Below are 22,732 nucleotides of genomic sequence, written 5' to 3' on the forward strand. Positions count from 1 at the left end.
CCAGACTTCTAGAACCTCTAGTGGGTCGTCTCCCCCCCCCCCCCCCCCGAGCACTTACCTGACATGATGAATGGGCCGCATAGAGATTCCTGGCAGATTTGATCTCAAATTTTGATTGGCTGGAGAAAAGTATGCATTTAATAAAACTGGGATTTCCATCTAAAGTTTGTAGTTCGCCCCCAAAAAAATCTCCTCTCTGGGAAGTTTGCTGTTCGTTAGAAAGTCCATTATAAATTTAATTTCCTTTGATGAGAGGGGAAGCTATTGAAGCATGGATCCTAGGCTCAGGGAGTGAGCAGATGAAACGTTTTATTGCTAGAAAGCTGTTAGTGGGTGCAACTCTAATTTGTTTTACTGCTGTTTGTTTCTCCATTTTTTTTCATCTTTGAATCTTCATTTGTTTTACTGAATTTTATACAATGAACTGGTTATTTAGCTATCTCAGCAGCTTCACGGAGAAATGTGAAATAAACTTCTTAGAATGAAAATGAAAAAATATATATATTTTAACAAGAAAGAAGCCTTTAAAGGCATTGTTCCAAACAAAGTTTTAATTTTTTTAACTGGCTCCCTGTGAAATCACAGGCACTTCATTAGCACAACTAATTTACTTGGATTGGGGCCAACAAACAAAGACTATTTCTCCTTATACACCAAATGGTTCATTTTGTAAGTCCACAACCAGTGCCACGTAACCATCAAATCTTCGAGTGCATTGACTGGGTGGACATTTTTAAAATACCTCCATGGAATTTGGGAGGAAGAAAATGGAAACAAATATTCTAACGTTAGCAGTAAAATTCTAACATGCACTATTAGTAGCTTCCCACAGATGTTATAGTAGATGTAAAAGATGACCAGGGTAAGCCTGAGGAAGGGGTCAAATATGTCATAAATCATAAGCCCTTGCACATCCACTAGAGATCTAAATCCAGCCCATCTTGAACGCTTTTCTTATCTCCCGCTCATTTCCCTTGACTGTTAGTTGGTCAGATTCTTGTAGCGAGCAATAAATCTTTATACTTATTTGAACTGCCTGAATCTCTTGATTTCCCTGGGGCTCGACAGTGAAGGTTCTTCCATGAGAAATAACCAACTCTGTCACAGAAGAGAATCTTTGTAGCTCAGGATTGAATTATGGGGTCCCTGGTGCTCTCTGAGCTTGGCTGTTTTCTTACCCAACTAAGTAACATCATCAGTACTGGAAGGGATTTGCTGTCTGTTTATATATACTTAGCCTAGTTCCTTGATTCAATACAACAGGTACAAGTAAAGGTTCCCCTTGCACATATGTGCTAGTCTTTCCTGACTCTAGGGGGCAGTGCTCATCTGTTTCAAAGCCGAAGAGCCAGCAATGTCTCTGTGGTCATATGGCCAACATGGCTAAAGGTCGAAGGCACATGGAATGCTGTTACCTTCCCAACAAAGGTGGTTCCTATTTTTCTACTTGCATTTTTAACATGCTTTTGAACTGCTAGGTTAGCAGAAGCTGGGACAAGTAACAGGAGCTCACTCTGTTACGTGGCACTAGGGATTCAAACTGCTGAACTGCCGACCTTTCTGATCAACAAGCTCAGCGTCAATACTGTATTTAATCAATGTGCCACCATGGATAAGCATTGCAACTTCAAAAGAACCATAGGACATAAGATACAAGGTTGGATTGGAAGAGTAACCCAAAAATTTGACCCAAAGATACTGTTTAGGGTAGCATTCTACAAAACGTCATAGGACATGAATGAGCAATTTCTCCATGGAATGCCCTAAAAATTTTCCGTTCCAGCACATCACAAGAGGCTGGAGGTCTTATTCCTTACATCTTGCGGATGTGATTGGTCAACTGGTATCACTAGATAATTTTTTTTATTTTGAACATGATCAAGATGCTTATCTACCCAAAGAATCCAGTGTCCCCAATTACCAAGTGTTGGCCTTGCTGTGTAACCCAATTTGCATGTACCTTTATCTCTTAAATTGCTCATAGTTGCCACCATTGTGATGAATAGTCTGGCGGTGGGCCTGTTTCATTAAGCTAATTAGCCAGGCATTTCCATAATGTCAACTAAAGGACTTTTGGGTTAAGTGCTTCGTTTCAGTGGTTAATGACATGGAAAACCTTCTTCCCATTAGCGTCAAGTTCAACTCATGACGTGCTGGCTAAGGAGATTGACGTCAATGGCCCTCAACTTATTGCGACGTCTCCTGTTCCCCGGGTCAAGAATGGCAAATCTCTCCAGATCATTTCTATGCTAATGAAAACCTACCACCCAAATGGACTTTCTTGGGGTTTTTTTTCCCTTGAAGACGTTTTGCTTCGCATCCAAGAAGGTTCTTCAGTTCTGACTGAGGAAGCTTCTTAGATAAGAAGCAAAACGTCTTCAAGGAAAACCCAAGAAAGTTCATTTGCCTTTTGAAAAAAAAAAACACTTTTGGGACAACCATGACCTGGATGATTGAGAATCTCCACAGATAGCAGCCTGAGCACTGACCCCCTAGAACAGTGTTTCTCAACCTTGGCAACTTGAAGATGTCTGGACCTCAACTCCCAGAATTCCCCAGCCAGCGAATGCTGGCTGGGGAATTCTGGGAGTTGAAGTCCAGACATCTTCAAGTTGCCAAGGTTGAGAAACACTGCCCTAGAAGACCTCACTCCAAATTTCTCTAGAATTTGAAAATTGCTCCTTGACTTCTATTCTCCAATTCCTGTTCTTTACTCAATTAACAATCCATGAGATCGCCTCTTTTTTAATCCCAAGCAAAGGAATTAGCTTGATGTGAGCTTGCAATAGTGGTTAAAGTGTTGCAGTGGAGAAACCAGATTCTAGTTCATGGCAGCTTGTGGTGGCTTGGGCTAAATCTCTCTCTCTCAGCCCCATCAAATCCCGCAATAAACTGAAAAAAGATATCCAGTTGTTACAAGAAAGGCAGGGTGTGACACACAAAATTAAGTAGCTTAAAGATAAAAGTTCCCCCGCACATATGTGGTAGTCATTCGTGACTCTAGGGGGCGGTGTTCATCTCCGTTTCAAAGCCGAAGAGCCAGCGCTGTCCGAAGACATCTCCGTGGTCATGTGGCCGGCATGACTAAATGCAGAAGGGGCACAGAAACTCTGTTATCTTCCCACCAAAGGTGGTTCCTATTTTTCTACTTGCATTTTTTATGTGCTTTCGAACTGCTAGGTTGGCAGAAGCTGGGACAAGTAACGGGAGCTCACTCCATTACACAGCGCTAGGGATTCGAACCGCCGAACTGCCGACCTTTCTGATCGACAAGCTCAGCGTCTTAGCCCCTTGTAATGGGATCATACAGATGTTTAAATCTGCAGATGGAGCAAGCAGTTGCCTAAAAGACATGAAAAGACTTACCTTTAGTCTATCATGGAATCCACACAATATAATACATCATTAGCCTTTTAATTATTATGAGGTATGCAAACATATTATGGTAATAGACACGATACACTGCTTAAACAATTAATTAATAATGGCTGTCTTCCCAAATACAGTTGCTGGGCTATATACGGCTAGTCCTCGACTTTCAACAAAGGTGGGTTCCTACCAGTTCGCACCTATTCGGTAGAACCGGTTCGTCAAATCTACCAAACCGGTTAGAAGAGGTTCTACCAGTGGACCCGGAAAGCAGGCCACACCTACAGAAGAGGTTCCAACATTTTTTTGAAACCCACCACTGGTCCTTGGATATGATTATTCTACACTATCATGCTCATATTTATAAAACTCAGTGCCTCTGTGAAAGGTAAGGAGGACTACTGCGTTTGTGGTGCAATCAGAACATTGCGTGTGTTGAAGTTGTTTTAACGCAAACCAAAGATGCCTTTTAAAAAACAAGGTTACATCATATTCTTATGCATGCCAGTGCTGTGTGTGATGTAATTGAAGGTGGTTCTGACAAGTGTCGTCAGCATCTTCATATCCGGTCACATGGGCGGCAAGCCACTCCCATCCGGTCACATGGGCGGCAAGCCACTCCCACAAAGAAGGCCACACCCACAGAGTAGGTTCGAACAATTTTTGAAACCCACCACTGACTTACAATCACCATTGAGCCCAACATTGCCGTTGCTAAGCGAGACATTTGTTAAGTGACTATTTCCCCCCATTTTACGAGCTTTCTTGCCACATTCTGTGATAATCACATCGCAACTGGGATGATTCACTGTTCAGTGAATCATCACAGTTGTTAAATTGGTAATATGGTTTTAAGTGAATCTGCCTCCCTCATTGAACTTTGCTTGTCATAAGATCGTAAAAGGAGATCACATGACCCCGGGGACACTGTTATTGTGAATGTTGTGGTTTTGTTTTTAAAGTGTTGTCTTCCCCCTTCCCTTGTCTATTGTGAACCACCCGGAGTCCTTCAGGAGTGGGCGGCATACAAGACAAATAAATACAAATACAATACAAATACAAATATTGTCATAAATATGAGTCAGTTGCCAAGCAGCTGAATTTTGATCACATGACCATGGGGATACGGCAATGGTTGTAAGTGTGAAAACCGGTTGTACTTCAGACTTGCAATATTAAGGTGTTCTTATAATAAAGTAAAATAAACCCATCTAATCATGTTTCCCCCTCTGGTTTACCTGAGAAGGAAGAAAGGAAAGACAGAGGAGGAACAAAGTCGATGGGGAAGCCTGCAGGAAGTTGCTTCTGCTCCAATCAGGGGTGGGCTGCTACGGGCTCGCCCAGGTTCAGCAGAACCCGTAGCTAACATTATGGCCAGTTCAGAAAACCTCCAAATCCCACCCCTGGCTAGCCCCACCCACCCTTCCCCTCCCAAGAAACTCTACGCAGCACATTTTGGATGCAAACTATCATATTTTTCAGAGTATAAGACGCAGCAAGATTTTGAAGAGGCAAATAAAAAAAAGTTTTTGCATTCTGCAAACATCCCAAAAATGACCCGTTTTTCGCAAAAACGGGCCTGTTCCCCCCCCCCCAGAAAAAGGGCATGAATAGCCTTTAGGAGGCTTGTAGAGTGCTCCTGAAGGCTAGGAGGGAACAAAATTGAGCAAAAATCGGCCTGTTTTTCACTCATTTCTGCACTCCCCAGCCCCCAAGAGCATTCTGAAAGCTTCCTAGAGGCTATGCACGGCCATTTTGGTGAAGGAGCGGGGTTTGGGGAGGCAAAAATGCTGTATTCAGTGTATAAGATGCACCCAGATTTTCAGCCTCTTTTTTGAGGGAAAAAGGTTCGTCTTACACTCCAAAAAATAGGGTAAGTACAGGGCCCCTGCAGAGGCTCAAGGAGGGGGAAAAATGGGTCTCCTGGAAGTTCCAGAAAGCCAGAAACAGGCCCATTTCTGGCTTCCGGAGTTTTTCCCCTCCCAGAAGCTTGAGGAAAGTTTCCAGAACCTGGGAAAGGCACCCCCCCCCCCGCCGCCCTGGTGCAGAAGGCTGACTAGGCCATGCCCACCATGGCTACACCCACCCAGCAACCAGGCAGAGAACCCGTTGCTGAAACTTTTGAAGCCCACCCCTGCTTCCAATGCTATTTTGCCTTGCCTGTGGCAATACTTTTTCTCTGTTTAAGTAAAGAAGCAATGACCCCAATGGTTCACGGGTTGTCTAGTGAAATAATTACAAATTATTTGGACATGTGATAAATAAGATCATTAGGACATTCATGAAACGTAGGCAAAATGCAGCAGTGGTCGACCCTAAATATTAAACAATAAATCCAGACGGTTGTGTGTAGGTGTCTGTGCTGTCTCTGCTATTTAAACACAGGAGGAGAGAGAGCATATAATGGAACATGGAGCCTCGTGTACAAAACAACAACAACAACAACAACAAAAGAAGAACCTTCTTACCTTCTGTATGTACTGCAGACACGTACGTCCAGTTGTACCTCTTGACAATGTCCACCATAGCACGGGCCTGCTGTGCGTCCGAAGGCACCACCCGCATGAAATACTTAAATAAAGTCTTGTCGCTCAAGTCCATGCTTGTGGCCGAGTAGGCAATCTGAGGTATGTTGAAAAGCTGCAACAGATTTTGGACCTGGATTGCCACGGAACTGGACCCGGGACCTATCACACCGACAATGGGCTTCTTAGAGCGGTAGAGAGACGTAGAGCCGTCGACACACTTCATCAGCCCTTCTTCTTCTTCCGCCGAGATGAGGGAATCGCGGATGAATTCAATGCTCTGCTCAAGCGCAACTGCCGAATGCCAGCACGAGTCCCGTATTTCGCAACCCAAGGTGATGTTGGGTAACAGAGTTTGATTCTGGTTGATACGATCAAGGGTGTGAAGCATTGCTTCCACTCTCTGGATCCCATATTGTTCTCTCACCTCTCCACATTTTCTCTCGTGGACCTTGTCAACGGATGGCTGATGATGGACCGAGAAGAGGGCCCCGATGATAATATCTCCCGGCATGTAGGCCACCACCCGTCTTTCATTGGCCTGAGCAGAAACCAAAGCACTAAAGTTCCCGCAAACATTTTCCTTCAAGAACCAGAGAAGAAGCAGAAAGAGCATTTTAGGGAGCTGTTTAAGCCAGAATTGGAAGCATGATGAGATGACAAAGGGTGACCCTTCTTTTCTCTCTTTTTTTTAAAAGCAATCAGCGAGTCTTTGGAGGAATCGAAGCCATCGAGCTGAGGAGCAACTGGGTGTTTCCAAGCATCTTCGAGACTATGGCCAACATCTTCTCATTTGTTCAGAAGGTAGGAAGGCTGCAATCATAATCTTCAAAATCTTTAAGAAAAAGATGAAGGGAAAGGTTATTTTTTTTAAAAAATAAATAAATGAGCACTTATAAACTTGAAACACCTCAACAGCTATTCTAGATAGAGCACCAGCTTGTTTTGATGCTTACTGGAATATCAATAGCAATATAGCAATAGCAGTTAGACTTATATACCGCTTCATAGGGCTTTCAGCCCTCTCTAAGCGGTTTACAGAGTCAGCATATCGCCCCCAACAATCTGGGTCCTCATTTCACCCACCTCGGAAGGATGGAAGGCTGAGTCAACCCTGAGCCGGTGAGATTTGAACAGCCAAACTGCAGAACTGCAGTCAGCTGAAGTAGCCTGCAGTGCTACATTTAACCACTGAGCCACCTCGGCTTGTCAAGGAAATAGAAATAGCGCTTACACTTATATACTATTTCGCAGTGTTTTACAGGATGATTTCGCAGGATGATTTACAATGTCAGCATAATGCCACCAATAATTTCCTACCGGTTTGGTGGGCGTGGCTTGGAGGGGGAGCGTCATGTGACTGAGTGGGCATGGGCATGAGTGACATCAATTGGCCATGCCCACTCAGTCACATGCCCCTCCACCTAGCCACGCCCACCAAACCGGTAGCGAAATTTTTTGAAACCCACCACTGAGTGGAACGGCTTTGCCTTCAGAAGTTGTGGGTACTTGATCACTGGAGGTTTTTAAAAAGAGACTGGATACCCATTTGTCTGAAATGCTAAAGGGTCTCCAAGGGGGTTGGACTCGAAGACCTCCAAGGCCCCTTCCAGCTCTGTTCTGATTGATATTTGTGCAAAGGGGCCTTATTTCGACTTCCTATCTTTTGGCCTCTCTGACAATACAAGCCTATAACAAAGAGTCCTGAAAAAGCCCAGGTATTACTGTTCACGTAGTGCCCTGATTATGGACTTGCAAGGGAGAGCCTAGCGCAAGAGTCTTTGGTGGGTGGTTGAGCTTTGGATGGCTTTGTTGTTAAATTTGAGCTCTGCAACAAAGCCCTGTCATTTGGGTGAGCCAAGCTCCGTTTAATTACAGCACAATCTGTTTTCTTCTATTGCAGCTCTTAACTGCTTATTGTATCCCTCCAAAGGCAATTCAATATCCTTTACAAATGCCGATGCATTTAAAGTACCTTCCTTAAATTAATAGGCTTCGGTAGAATCTTACACCTGAATAGAATTTTTCCCTTCCTGTACATTTTTCAAAGGGCGGCTTCCTATTCTTCTGGTTATTTTCTCTCCCCCCCAAACTGAAAATAGCATCACCATCCTTATTTGGCAAAGCAGGCCTCCCTTTGTGGGCTTACAGGTAGTCCTCTACCAGTGGTGGGTTCCGTACCAGTTGGAACGGGGCCGGCGTTGCCCACATGGATGCAACGCTTCTGCAAGCCTCCGCAACGCTCCAGTTGCTCACCGGAGTGTCGCATAGGCGCCGTACACGCCATGCACATGCGCGGAAGGCCAAAGGCTTAAAGGACAGGTAAGGAGCTCGGGAGGCCAGGTGAGCCCTGCGGAGCACTGTACCGGAACGTACTGCCTGCGACCCACCACTGTCTTCTACTTACAACAGTTTGTTTAGTGACCATTCAAAGTTAGAGCGGTACTGGAAAAGAAGTGGCATGATCCTTTTCACACTTATGACCCAGGGGTGGGTTCTAGCAGTCACTGTTGCTGGTTCGCTCATGGGAGCACTGCTCTTGATGCATGCGCTTGATGCATGCGCTTGATGCATGTGCTTGATGCATGTGCTTGATGCATGAGCTTGATGCGTGTACTTGATGCATGTGCTTGATGCGTGTACTTGATGTGTGTGCTTGATGCATGCACTTGATGCATGCACTTGATGCGTGTGTGATGCATGTACTTGATGCATGTGCTTGATGCATGTACTTGATGTGTGCACTTGGTGCATGTGCTTGATGCATGTACTTGATGCGTGTGCTTGATGCGTGTGCTCGATGCATGTCCTTGATGCATGTCCTTGATGCATGTACTTGATGCGTGCACTTGGTCATGTGCTTGATGCGCAGTGCATGCACAAAAGCACAAAACAAGATGGCGGCATCCTATGACGCTGCCAGGAGAACTGGTTCGGGGGCGTGGCAGTCCTGCATCGCTGCCGGTTCCAGCGACCCAGGCCGCCAAACTACTACCAATTCAGCTGAACCGCTTAGAGAGGGCTGTAAAGCACGGTAAAGTAGAATATAAGTCTAACTACTATTGCTATTGCTATTAACAACCGCAATGATGTGGCAAGAAAATTTGCAAAATGGGGCAAAACTCACTTAACAAATTTCTCACTTAGCAACATAAATTTTGGGCCCAACTATTATTGTAAGTTGAGGACTACCTTTATTTTAATTCACTAAGGATGGTCAGTGGGGCTGATCCCAAGGAAGGAACAGTTGTTAATGTATTTGGACCATCTACAAAATACAAGCAAAGCTGAAGGCATTTCCCGATTAATATAAAACTAGAGTACAAAAGTGATAGGAAAGGAAAAACGATTTAAGCTTTGGGAGATTAAAAAAAATAATATAATAAATTTTACGAGAAGTAATTAAACTAAAGTTTTGGACTGCCGTTCAAATTATTTGAAATTATTGGCCCCAGAAGCTAGGTCTTTAAGAATTTTAGATTCAATATTCCTGCCAATTATCTTTCGACACTGTCAGATGTTTCCTAATAGTATTAATTCAGCCACTTCTTTTTTCAGAAAATACTACTCTTGTCCAGCCACAGAGAGATGGAAAAAAGGGAGAGAGGGAGCGAGCGAGGGAGGAAAGAAATAGAAAGGAGCGAGGGAGGGAGGGAAGGAAGGTTGGAAGAAAAAGGAAGGAAAGACAGAGAGAGAAAGAGAAAGAAGGAAGGAAGGAAAGAAGGAAGGAAGGAAAAAGAAAGGAGGGACAGAAGAAGGAGGGAAAGGAAGGAAGAAAGAAAGAAAAGAAAGAAATAAAGAAAGAGAAAGAAAGAAAAAGAAAGGAGGGAAGGAGGAAAGGAAGGAAAAAAAGAAAGAAAAAGAAAGGAGGGAGGGAGGGAAGGAAGGAAGGAAGGAAGGAAGGAAGGAAGGAAGGAAGGAAGGAAAGAAGGAAGATCTAACTTTGCAAACTTAGATACAAAGAATCACCTTCGGTATATGTATACTGATAGTCCTTGACTTACAATCATTCATTTAGCAACCTTTTGAAGTTACAATGGCACTGAAAAGAGTGACGTACAATCACGCCTCACCCTTACGACTATTGCAGCATCCCCACCGTCACATTAACATTCAGGCCTTGAGCAACCAGTGTGTATTCCTGGTGCAACATCCCAGGTCCATGAGACCGTTATGTACAACCTTCCCAGATGGCTTCTGAAAAGCCAAGTCCATGAGGGAAGCTGGATGGGCTCAACAATTGTGTGAGTGAACTAACTGCAGCGATTCGCTTTAACAATCGTGGCATAAAATAAGGCACAATTCACGCAACAATCTCCTTGCTTAGCAACAGAAATTATGGTCCGAATTGTGATTGCAAGTCAAGGACTACCTACCTCTGGTTTTGTATCACCTACTTTGTGTTCACAGAAGATTTTCTGTGGTTTTCTCAATAAGTGTCAGTTTTAAAGTTGGTCTGGAAAGCTAGGCGCAGTTAATCTTTTCATGTTTCACACTCTCAAGGAGTACCAAATTGCAAGCTAGACTAGAAATGAAAAGAAGGACTAGGGGAGACATGATAGCAGTCTTCCAATATCTCAGGGGTTGCCACAAAGAAGAAGGAGTCAAACTATTCTCCAAGGCACCTGAGGGCAGGACAAGAAGCAATGGGTGGAAACTAATCAAGAGGAGAAGCAACCTAGAACTAAGGAGAAATTAGAAGAATTAACCAATGGAACAACTTGCCTCCAGAAGTTGTGAATGCTCCAACACTGGAAGTTTTTAAGAAGATATTGGACAACCATTTGTCTAAAGTGGTGTAGGGTTTACTGCCTAAGCAGGGGGGCTGGACTAGAAGACCTCCAAGGTCCCTTCCAACTCTGTTATTCTATTCTCTGTGTGTGAGAAAGACAAAGGAGCAGAAGCCACCAATGCAAACAGCCACCATTCACAATCTGAATGTGAACCCCTATCTCTAGGAATCTGATGGATCTTGACAGATGTGGACACTGGGCCCTCTCCAACAAAATTAAATTCAATAAGGTTTTACATTTAGGCAAGAAAAACCCAAAGCACAGGTAGCAATTAAGTGAAACCTGGCTCAGTAGCAGCAACTGTGAGAGGGATCTTAGAGTCCTAGTGGACAATCACTTAAATAGGAGCCAGCCGTGTGCAGCAACAGCCAAAAAAGCCGATGCAATCCTAGGTTGCATTAACAGAGGGATAGAATCAAGATCACGTGAAGTTCTAATACTGCTTTCTAAAGCCTTAGTAAGACCACATGTAGAATTCTGCATCTAGTTTTGGTCACCACATTATAAAAAAGATGTAGAAATGCTTGAGAGAGTGCAGAGAAGAAGAACAAAATTCCCTTTCTTTCTTTCTTTCTTTCTTTCTTTCTCTTTCTCTCTCTCTCTTTCTTTTTTCTTTCTTTCTTTCTCTCTTTCTTTCTTTCTCTCTCTCTCTCTCTCTCTCTCTCTCTCTCTCTCTTTCTTTCTTTCTTTCTTTCTTTCTTTGAAGGAATAAATGTCTAAATATCTAGATCCTGGGCTCCAGAAAACAGTTTCTTTTAAACTGCAGATGTTGTTGTAAGGGCGCCCACTAGCGGTGCCAACTTACTGGACTTGTCAGATTTTCCATTCTGCTTCTTTCAACTGTTCGACTTAGGGAGCATTTTATAAAGCAAGGGGAGGAATGATATTTGCAACATAAAAGAGAGGAGATAAAAGTCTTTTTTGTCTTATCTTGAATAGCAAAGAGAACATTTTTTTTTAAAAAAAAAGAAAGATGTGTAAAGCATTTAGCAAGTATCTCCAAAATGGTGCAGTGGGTATGTAATGGACACTACGGTATCTTCCTATGGTCTGAATTTAGCTGGAAAATACCCAAGTAGGTTTCTTAAGGATCTTGACATTCAAGATGGTATAAATTGCTACGACTGAGTCAACAGCACTGTATTTTGAGAGATTATATTCTATGGAATAGCTCCGTTAAAGCCCCGTGGACAATTTATGGCATGTCATAAAACCACAGATCATTATAACAGCAACAAACACCAAAACAATTTCATTACACAACATGGATAAATTATGGGATGGCTGACTACCCAGCCTCCAAGTTATCCAGGCATTATAAGAATTGGAATTTGACACAACTGTTAATACTAAACTATTGTGTTTTGCAATCTAATCAAGCAATGGACTTTTTTTTTTAAAGATCCACACACAGCTATTCTTTCTTATGTTCAAGAATGGAGGGATCCTGGAAAAAAAAATAGTCTCAAATTTGCATTTCCACCATGACTAATCATTCAGCAAAACTGTTTTTATTTTGATGCAATTCTATTGCCGGATGCATTACGATTGGCTAATTAACACAGCAGCTTCAATCAGCACACACTATTTTGATACTTTCCTTGTCTGGTTTGGTAAAATATACTAAATGTACAGCTCTAACAACTGCCCACCCACATACCCCAAAGAGAAAATCCTTAAAAATAAAACAGATTTTTTTAAAAAAACTAACTAGATATCGAACTATACATTTTGTGTTAGAATGGTGGCCAGGTAGGTCAAAAATGCCTGTTTGATTGTGATGGAATAAGCAGAAATATTTTTTTTCATCTCTGGGCTTCCTGCAAGAGACAGAGGCGTATGGGAGCAGTATAAAATATTACTATCCCATTTTAAAAATTCCATGACTGAGGATTGGAAAGGTGAGTAAAAGGAAATGCATTTTTCTAGACTTGAGGGATTGCTATCATTCTTGCTCTTTTCTGCTGACAGTAAACTTTCTATATTCGTTTCATTTTGCATTGCAAATAGGAAAAAAAATCAAATCTTGCCTAGCCCTTTAAAAGAGGAAAGTAAAATCCTTTGAAATATAAATCATCAGAATAGACTAGGTGAAGAGAAGGATCCATTTTTATACGAAGCAGAGAGACTTATTCTGGATCAATTCAATCATTTTTTAAAAGCAAATCCAGAGAAGTAAAAGCATGTGGAAAAATCAAGTGGTCACTCTTCTGAATATCAGTTTATGTACAAAAGCTAATTTTCTTTACATAAAGAAAATTAGGCTTTTTTAAAAAACTGCATTTTTCCTGCTACAAACCAATCTCTTTTTTAAAAAAGGAGGTGAAGGGTCTTTGATCCAAGAAAACAACTTGGATTTGATTGGGGTGATGATTTTAAAGCATGACGGCTTAAATTTTAGCTTTCATTTCAGTGCCTTACTTCATGGTTTTAATTTTATTTAAGCTTGGCTATTAACAATCATAGTCACAAGGGTGATTTGATTTAAGACCTGATTTCTTTTTCCTCCTGGTGCCGATCAATTTCCCCCCCCCTCTCTTTCTGGATTGGTCTTTGATACGGTTGATGGATTAATCACCTTAATCAATATAGTTTACACTAGTTCTTGCTGTATATAAGCCTCTATTAAGACAGAGACATCTAAAAGACCAGCAAATTCATGATGGAAGAAATTACATGTAGATGCCCAAATTACATGCCCAATGACTCAGAAAATATATATAGAGAGAGATAGATAGATTTTTTAAAAAAAAGAATAAATGACTGGAATCTCTTGAAAGCATCACATCTCACAATATTTCCAGATGAAAAGGCTAAAATGCATGACAGCTGGGGGATAACAGCAGTGAACTCTCACAATCAGTCTCTTCGAACTCAAAAGAATTTCCTGGAATCTCCCGTTTTCCATTATTAAGAGCCGAGGTGGCGCAGTGGTTAGGGTGCAGTATTGCCACTTCAGCTGACTGTTATCTGCAGTTCAGCGGTTCTAATCTCACCGGCTCAAGGTTGACTCAGCCTTCCATCCTTCCGAGGTGGGTGAAATGAGGACCCGGATTGTTGTTGGGGGCGATATGCTGACTCTGTAAACTGCTTAGAGAGGGCTGAAAGCCCTATGAAGTGGTATATAAGTCTAACTAACTGCTATTATTCGTTCCCAGGTTTTTAGCTGCTGCAAGTTGCTTTCTCTCTTAAGAAAATGCTATTGAAAAAGAGAGGCTCGATGAATAAGCTCTTATACCTGTTTCAGAATCCACCTTAAGGTTAAGTGTTCTGTGGCCCCTGAGAAGATGACTTCAGAGCTCCATTTGATCATGATTCATTTATTATAACTATTTGTATTATTTATATATATATCCATGAATGTTTATTATATTATAAATCATGATTGTTGAGCTTCAACCTCAATAATATTTGAGCAAACAAGGGACACAAACTCAAGGTTCAAATTCGATTTCAGAAAATGCGACTTCAGCAACAGTCAATGCCTGGAATGCACTACCTGACTCTGGGGTTTCTTCCCCAAACCCCTCAAAACTTTAACCTTAGACTGTCTACTGTTGACCTCACCCCATTCCTAAAAGGTCCATAAAGGGGACATGCATAAGCCCACCAGCATGCCCCTACTGTCCCTGTCCTACTGTCCCCATTTATTTGTATTAATTTCCCTTGTTCATGGCCATGTTTATACTTATACCTGTTATCTTGTACATGTTTGATGAGCTAAATAAAATTAAATTAAAAAATGATCGCTGAACGTTGGCAAGGTAATCTTAAGCAGAACTCCCCCCACAAAAAACCAACCCACACTGTTTAAAATGAAACAATCCTCCAAACTTCTCTCTACGTGCCGATATTTCTGATATAGCCTTATTCATTTCATAACCACCACCTCAACTTCCTCCCATTGTTAACGTTCAGCTTTTGATCACCAAAAGCTTGACCTTCATTATGAGAAATCATTTGTTTCACTGGCACTTAAGTACTACTTAAAGCGGGGTGGGGGACAGGTTCTCTTATGTTTTTGATCTTAGTGATGTGATGAGTATGCAGATAGTCCTTGACTTACAACAGTTCATTTATTGACCATTCGAGGTTACAATGACACAAAAGAAAGTGATTTTTTTTTCACGCTTATGACCATAGCACTCAGGTGATTTACATTTGGATGGATGCTTGACAACTGGTTCATATTGATGACATTCGCAGTGTCCCAGGGATAATGGGACCTTCTGACAAACGAAGTCAACGGGAAGGCCAGGTTCACTGAACGATGGTGTGGCTAATTTAAGAACGGCAGTGATTCACTTAACAAACGTGGCAAGAAAAGTGGTAAAATGAGCCACAGGGGCGCAGTGGTGAGAGTGCAGTACTGCAGGATACTTCTGCTGACTGCTGGCTGACTGCAATTTGGCAGTTCGAATCCAGCCAGGCTCAAGGTTGACTCAGCCTTCCATCCTTCCAAGGTGGGTAAAATGAGGGCCCAGATGGTTGGGGGCAATAAGCTGACTCTGGAAACCACTTAGAGAGGGCTGTAAAGCACGTAAAGTGGTACATGTCTAAGTGCTATTGCTACAGCTAAAATGGGACAAAGTCACTCAACAAATTTCTCACAGCAACATAAATTTTGGGCGCAATTGTGGCCGTACTACCTATACAATTTAAGGGGGGGCTGTTCCACATTTTTTTGAGCAGGCATCTCTCATGTGTGATACACACACACACACACACACATTTATACACAACAACGTTCAGAGAAGGAACACTTCCACTGAGCCAAGGATCCCATTTCAAATCTCGCCTTTAGTCAGTCAGAACTGGATTTCGTTTTTGACTGGCAAATGCTCTAAAAACCCTTCCTGTTACTAAGCTGTGAATAGATCATGCAGTTTAATGGGCTCCAGATTAGATCTTTCAAAGACCAACCAGATAATAGTGTAGAAAAGGAACTGCGGATGAAAACTGCCTCACTGCTGTACTGTCAAACGGAGGAAAAAGAGAAATAAAGCAGGAAATACGTCTGCTGGAGTTTCTGTTGGGGGATTGTAAACACCCCGTAGTAGACTGTTAACACACGTCACTATTTACACCTCTAGTTCACCAGTTGTGTAATGATTTGCCGGGGGGGGGGGGTGTATTACTGCTACAATTCTAATCTGATCTCCGTCCTCAAACCTGACATCGACAAATGTACCAATAAAAGAGAATATGTGTAGCTCAGGGTTGAAATGATAGCTCTTTGAGGCTCTCTGGGCTTAGTTGTTTTCTTGCAGATGTTCCATTATCCAACTAGGTAACAACATCAGTGATGCGGTAGCAGTTTGGAAAATGGAACGTCTGCAAGAAAACAACATCTGCAGGAAAACAACCAAGCTCAGGATGCACCAAGGACCCCTCACTGACAAATGTGCCAGCGCGAAACTGTCCTTGTTTTGAGATAATAATTAGTTTCACTGAAACATTAACTGTATTATATGGCTAAATTCCATAGGAATTTCCCACTCTAATCCAAAATGGAGTCATTGTCTTTTCCTACCTTAAAGGTACAGGTTCCCCTCGCACACATGTGCTAGCCGTTCCTGACTCTAGGGGGTGGTGCTCATCTCCATTTCTAAGCCTAAGAGCCAGCACTGTCCAAAGACGTCTCCGTCGTCATGTGGCCGGCATGACTAAATGCCAGAGGTGCACGGAACGCTGTTACCTTCCCACCAAAGGTAGTTCCCATTTTTCTACTTGCATTTTTACATGCTTTCGAACTGCTAGGTTGGCAGAAGCTGAGACAAGTAACGGGAGCTCACTCCATTATGCAGCGCTAGGGATTCGAACCACTGAACTGCTGACCTTTCTGATAGACAAACTCAGCATCTTAGCCACTGAGCTACCGCATCACGTTTTCCTACTTTACTTTATAACCGTAGCAGAAAAGCCGATCTCTAGAAATCGTTGCATTAAGTCAGCTGTAGCAGGGATCATGTTGAATGTCCCCCAAGTGCTTTTCCCCATTTTTTTTTTCTGTTCAGTTCGGAGCTGAAGAAGCTTCTTGGATGAAAAGCAAAATCTTTTCAAGGAAAACAAAACAGAACAAAAAAGTCCAGTTGCCTTTTGGAAAAAGCACCTTCCAGACAACTGTGACTTGAATGATTGAAAATCTCCATCGAGATCGATCATGTTGCCAGACTTAAATTTCAGGACAAAATCAAAAGTAGTTGTATCAGGTGAAATTATCTTTCTTTAAGCTTGCTTAATCAAAGAAGATTAATAGCAGCTATAAGACACACATTGACGTGTTTGTTTGTTTGTTTTGGGGGAAAACATATCTTTGAATACTATAGCAATATGAGGGAGGGGAGTTAAAATAGGGATAGAAATAAGAGGGGAATAATAGTATATGTATATGTTGTGTGTGTGTGTGTGTCAAGATACACAAAAGAACAGAAAAAAGGTCTAGAAATGAAGGGTAACAGTAAAAGGTATGTATAAACAATATGGAATAATGAAAATGAAATGTAATAACTAGGAGTAATAAGATTATGTTTATGTGTATTGAAATGTATGATACCCAGGTACCCCACCATTCATGCATTGATATGTATAAATAATATAAAATACAAATGTGACTGGGGAAAAAAACACACACATTGACAATCTATGGCTACTAGTTAAGAGCCATTTTCCCACCAAACCAAGAAAAGCTGGTGAGAAATATATTCATTTATTCCAGTTCTTAAGGCCACGTAACTATTACATGAATCTAGATGGCGTACAAATAAAAGAAAAGAAACAGTGGATAGAAAGGAGAACACAGCCAACCCTTTCAAGTAGTTCCAGTATAACCATGGAATGAGAGTTTTGGAAACAGATTCCTTGGGTGGGCAGGAGAATTTGGGACTGTTTTAAAAATTATCAGGGTTTGTTCCTCAAACTGTCTCTTCTTAGAAGTAGGGAATGTTGTAAGAGATATTATCCCTAAGTCTTCAATGTAGTTTTTTTTCCCTATAAAACTGATTTGGTAAGATTTGTGCAGATCGGGGAACTGACTGAACACAAAAACATAGATCTAGGACGGAAGCAAGAAGATGCAGCAAGCGTTCAGATTTCTGAGTCAACCGAATCAAATGGTAGTTAAAATAGCAAGACGCCCACTGCTCACCCACAAAATTGTCCAAATGATGCTTCTCTCTCTCTTTCTCTCTCTCGTTCTCTCTCTCTCTCTCGCTCGCTCGCTTTCTTTCTCTCTCTCACTAGTTCTGGGATGCTTGTATTCTTTTCCTAATCCCATTTTTTCTCTCTCAAAAGTATTTCTATTGCTTCAATGAGAGTATTCATTTATTGTGTTCATGCAACATAAGGTAAAGTTTCCCCTCACACATATGTGCTAGTTGTTCCTGGCTCTAGGGGGCGGTGCTCATCTCTGTTTCAAAGCCGAAGAGCCAGCACTGTCCGAAGACGTCGCCGTGGTCATGTGGCCGGCATGACTAAATGCCAAAGGCGCATGGAACGCTGTTACCTTCCACCAAAGGTGGTCCCTATTTTTCTACTTGCATTTTTTATGTGCTTTCGAACTGCTAGGTTGGCAAAAGCTGGGACAAGTAACGGGAGCTCACTCTGTTAGGCGGTGCTAGGGATTCGAGCCACTGAACTGCCAACTCTTCTGATCTTAGCCTGATCTGCAGCTTAGCCACTGAGCCACCGCATCACGCATCATGCAAAATGTTAAATCTGGGTTAACTGAAAGAATGTGTTGTGTATCTGACATGCAAAGGCCATAAATAAAATGATGGATGGACTACTTCATACAACTTGTTAAGACAATGGCTGGGCTTCTTGTAGCATACTAAATTATAGTATAAACTATCCAATTTCATTTCAGCTTGGCGTGATGTTTTGCATTATCCCATCCTATGAACTGATAAGGTTGACCCAATTATATGAGAGAAAGGGAGAAGGAGAGGAAAAAAGAGAAAAATGGAGAGGGAAGGAGGGAGGGAGGGAGGGAGGGAGGGAGGGAGGGAGGGAGGGAAGAAAGGAAGGAAGGAAGGAAGGAAGGAAGGAAGGAAGGAAGGAAGGAAGGAAGGAAGGAAGAAGACAGATCCCACTGTAATTGAGGAGACGCGGTCGTAAATGTGGAGAAATTAAAGGGCCATCTCGACCTATAAATTACCAAGAATGTGATATCATAGTGACAATAGTCTAATGAAGTGGATCAACATATAGAAAACAGCTTATATTTATGCTAAGTATAAGCAACCTTTCTAGATTCTCCATCCAACTTGTGGGCAGAGAATGGAGTGATTTATTTGTGGGTTAGAGAATGGAGTGATTTATTCAGGCAAGAGAGAATTTCTCTTAACAGTTTCTCAAGGGCAGGGTAACTCTTTATTGGTGAACCAGTGCATCAGTTCTGAAAAAAGCCTTTTCAGAAGGGTTCCTTCCTGGACTCTACCCTTGGAAAGCTGGGGAGGCTGTGAATTGCTGGAGAGAGAATGGTCCTGTGAAATAGAATATTTTCTCCTTGTCCTTAAATAAATGCAAGAAAACAACTCCCTGTCCATGGAATTTATCCAACATTCTGTCTTCTTTTGAAAATATGCTTTCAAAGCTAATTCTCATTCAACATACTGAATAAAGCAGTGCCAGTAGGGGGAAAAGAAATCAGACAAACATCTTCTCAGTCTGTGGCTAGTTTGTATGGAAGAGAATCAGGACAGTTAAGACTCAGGAAAAAAAAGTTGTTGCTGAAAACGGATAATTAGATGGCACTGATTACCTGCTGGGTACTCAAAAGCAGACCAAATGTCTCCCCCCTCCAAGAACTCCTAATTTGATCATAATTTGAGAAGGGCTCTATGTGTTTTTCCAACATTCCACCCAGTGACTTTCCTCTCTCTCTATTTGTTTGGCTTGGAGTTACATTTCGGTAGATTACTTTTAGCAAGTAATTTGAGGTAGATTTGCAACCGCTTGGGATAAATACAGCAGTGATGTTGACACACCACTGAAACCCTGCAGTCTAACATGACCACATACCAAGTGTTACGTTAGACAAGGTGATCTGGGCACACTTGAGATTTTGTGGCTATGTCTTGTTGACAACACTGGAACAGATAACAGCGTATCTTCACAGTGTTATAGTTGGCTGTCTCCAGTCATGCACAATGTGAAGCAGATGCAGTAACAAAACATAGCTGGGATAGTGTTGATCTGGATGAATCCAGAGACTTGTTTTTTTGAGGGTGGGGGAGAGGACTTCATATCCAAAAAAAAATTAAGAAAACAAGAAGATTCACCCATCCTGTATGGAAAGGCTGAATGTGGATTCTGAACTTCAGACTCCATGAAAACTGGAAATGTCCACCCAGCTAATATTTTCTCCCCTACATTCTACATGCAAGAGGGCATTTGATTGTCATTTGAGAAATAACTTAATATTATTTTCATTCTGTTAGTTTAATTAGCCTGTATATAACGATAGTGAATTTCTTTTTAAATGCAAAATATGTTCTTGGTTAATGGGAACATCGTCCATATTTCTAACAGTTAAGACAGGACGGGGAGTGCGTGTGTTGGTTGTGAAGAAATCAACCAAGTGTAGTAGACAAGTGTAAGCTGTTGCATAAAGCAACAAGGCAACCTAAGATGGGACAAATTCTAAAGGCATCCTTCTATCTCAAATGCCATTTTCCATGAGTTGCAATCAAGAAGAGGTATCGCGCCATGTCCCTCAGTGTATAGGAAGCGGCCCCCTCCTCTAAACCTTATCCAAGTGCCGCAAAATTACAGACGTAACACAACATCGCAACTTCCCCGGCTCTCTTTCGCCCAACTTTGCCCAATAGCGGCTGCTGGGGTGCTGTCCGTGGTGCTGAACAGCCGATTAAGACGATCATCGAGGCCGGCGTCTCCCCGTTAGGCAATGGAATAATCTAAGGGTTGGGGGCTGTGGCATCCATGACAACTACTGCGTTCCTCGATGTGTGTGTGTGTGTGTGTGTCTGTGTGTGTCTGTGTGAGAGTTTGTTTTCGTTACTGTCTGTATCCTTGCTGCTGCTCTACCGTTTATTCGCTTTTATCACACCATCTGCACCAGATTTTTCAAACATAGAAGTGCTTGGGATACAACCTCCATCCTTCCGAATCCCCATCCCAGGTTGGCTGGAGAGGGTGGGAATTGAAGTCTGAGCATAGCTAGAGGACAACCCGGTTTGTGCAGACTGACCTACACCCAGGAGCTGCGCCTAGCTCGGGGTTTCTACCGTCCCTAGCCCTTGCGGCTGGGCATTCCCTAAGTGGTCTGCTACGTTGACCCTTCCTCGCTTCAGAGGTAGACAGCCCCCGAGAAGTGATCTATTCGATTTCAACCTCCACTCCCACCCCCACCCCGCCACCTCTGGGTTCACTCAACTACAGTATCCCTCGATCGCGGCTACTTGTGAAAGAATTCACCCTCCCGCCCTCTTCCTTTCCCAAACGCCGTTGTCCAGTCTTTCCCTTGAATCCTAAGGGAACTACCCAAAACGTGCCTTATCTTTGTTTCTCTAACACCCTCCCACTGCGCCCCCCCCCAAAAAAAATCCGGCATCGCCTACCTGGAAAACCTTCCCCCACCCCATGCAACGAGGTGGATTTTGCCCGCAACTAGCTGCATTCCTCCTCCCCTTGAGACCCGTGTCGGTTGTGCTCGGTGTTGCTTAAGGCCAGGGTTGCCTCTCTTTCCCCCCCACCCCCCCCCCCAATCCACACACGCTCGCCCAAGGACTGAGGTCCCGTCCCACCCCTAATGTAACCCCCACCCGCGCCGCCCGCCCCACACACACAAGCATACCCTACCTTAGCCCAATGCAGGATCCAGACACAGCTTCCCCGCTCGCCCGCCAGGCGAGGCAGACGCGGCGCCCCTGCCCGCAGAATTCCTTCACTGCTGGGAGCTCCGCGGCCGCTTGCCTGGTTCCTTGGTTCCGGCTTTTCCTTCGCCCGGGCCACGGTCCCCAGTTAACAACCGCGGCGGTGGTCGGCAGGCTTAGCTGGGCTTGCAAACTGCTGCTGTTTCGGCGCTCTCCGCTTCCCCAGCGGCGAAACGGGAGGGCTCGGAGAGAGAGAGAGAAGCAGGCAGGCAGCGCCTCCTCTTCCCTTCCTAAGCGAGGAGGAAAGCCCGCTCGCTGTCTCTCGCTCTCTCCACCGCCTTTGGCAAGAATCCTTCCGCCCGCCCGCCCGCCAGGTGATGGGAAGGGGAGAGCTTGGCGAGCGAGCGAGAGCCCCCGAAGCCCTCCCGCTTGTCCTCGCTTCCCTGCTGCCCCTCCTTTCCTCGCCCGCTCTCAGCCTGCCCGGTCCTCCTTTCTGGGCTGAACGGAGGCGCTGCGTTTCGTCGGACAAGAATCCCGGGGCCGAAATGCAGGAGGGGTTTGCCCGAGAAGGCAGGAGATCAAGGCAGACTTCAGTTAAAGCCCCGGCCAACTCTTTGGCAGCATGCCAGCCAAGCCATACCAACGAAACGACACTATAGAGCACTGCACAGCAAGACAACTAGACACAAGAACAGTCCCCCCCCCTCTCCCCCCGACGCCATCACTCTGCTAAACAAACAATTCCCTCGCCACTGTCAAAACTATTCACTAAGGCTGCATTACTATTAGTCTTCTCCTCGTTCCTATCACCCATCTCCTCCCACATATGATTGCATGACTGTAACTTTGTTGCTTGTATCCTTACGATTTATATTGATATCGTTTCCTGATTGCTTATTTGTACCCTATGACTATCATTAAGTGTTGTACCTTATGATTCTTGACGTATGTATCTTGTCTTTTTATCTACATTGAGAGCATATGCACAAAGACAAATTCCTTGTGTGTCCAATCACACTTAGTCAATAAAGAATTCCATTCCATTCCATTCTATTCTATTCTATTCTATTCTATTCTATGGTTTGCTTCAAACCTGGGTTTAAGTAAGCCATGCCTAATCGCCTTTACAAATCATAGAGCAGCAAACCAGGGTTTTCCAGCCTGCATGGGATCGTTGTTTCCCTCAGTAGGCTGAGCCAGTTTTGCA

At 43.2% G+C, this 22,732-nt stretch overlaps 1 protein-coding gene across 2 annotated transcripts in view; it reads right to left on the minus strand.

The window, feature by feature from the left end:
- Positions 1-21,815, minus strand: part of GRM5 (glutamate metabotropic receptor 5) — a 272,063-nt gene extending 250,248 nt beyond the window's left edge. For both annotated transcript variants that reach the window (XM_087721072.1, XM_087721071.1), the window contains exons 1-2: positions 21,512-21,815; positions 5,838-6,729 (exon numbers count right to left, since the gene is read on the minus strand). In XM_087721072.1, coding sequence (XP_087577198.1) covers positions 5,838-6,510 — 673 coding nt within the window. In that variant the 5' untranslated portion in view covers positions 6,511-6,729; positions 21,512-21,815. The remainder of the gene's footprint in view (positions 1-5,837; positions 6,730-21,511) is intronic.
- Positions 21,816-22,732: the final 917 nt, after the last annotated feature.

This window comes from Thamnophis sirtalis, unplaced genomic scaffold (genome assembly GCF_051295495.1).
Source record: "Thamnophis sirtalis isolate CommonGarterSnake01/CBP01778 unplaced genomic scaffold, rThaSir2_p1.2 scaffold_8, whole genome shotgun sequence".
In the NCBI taxonomy this organism is placed as follows: domain Eukaryota; kingdom Metazoa; phylum Chordata; class Lepidosauria; order Squamata; family Natricidae; genus Thamnophis; species Thamnophis sirtalis.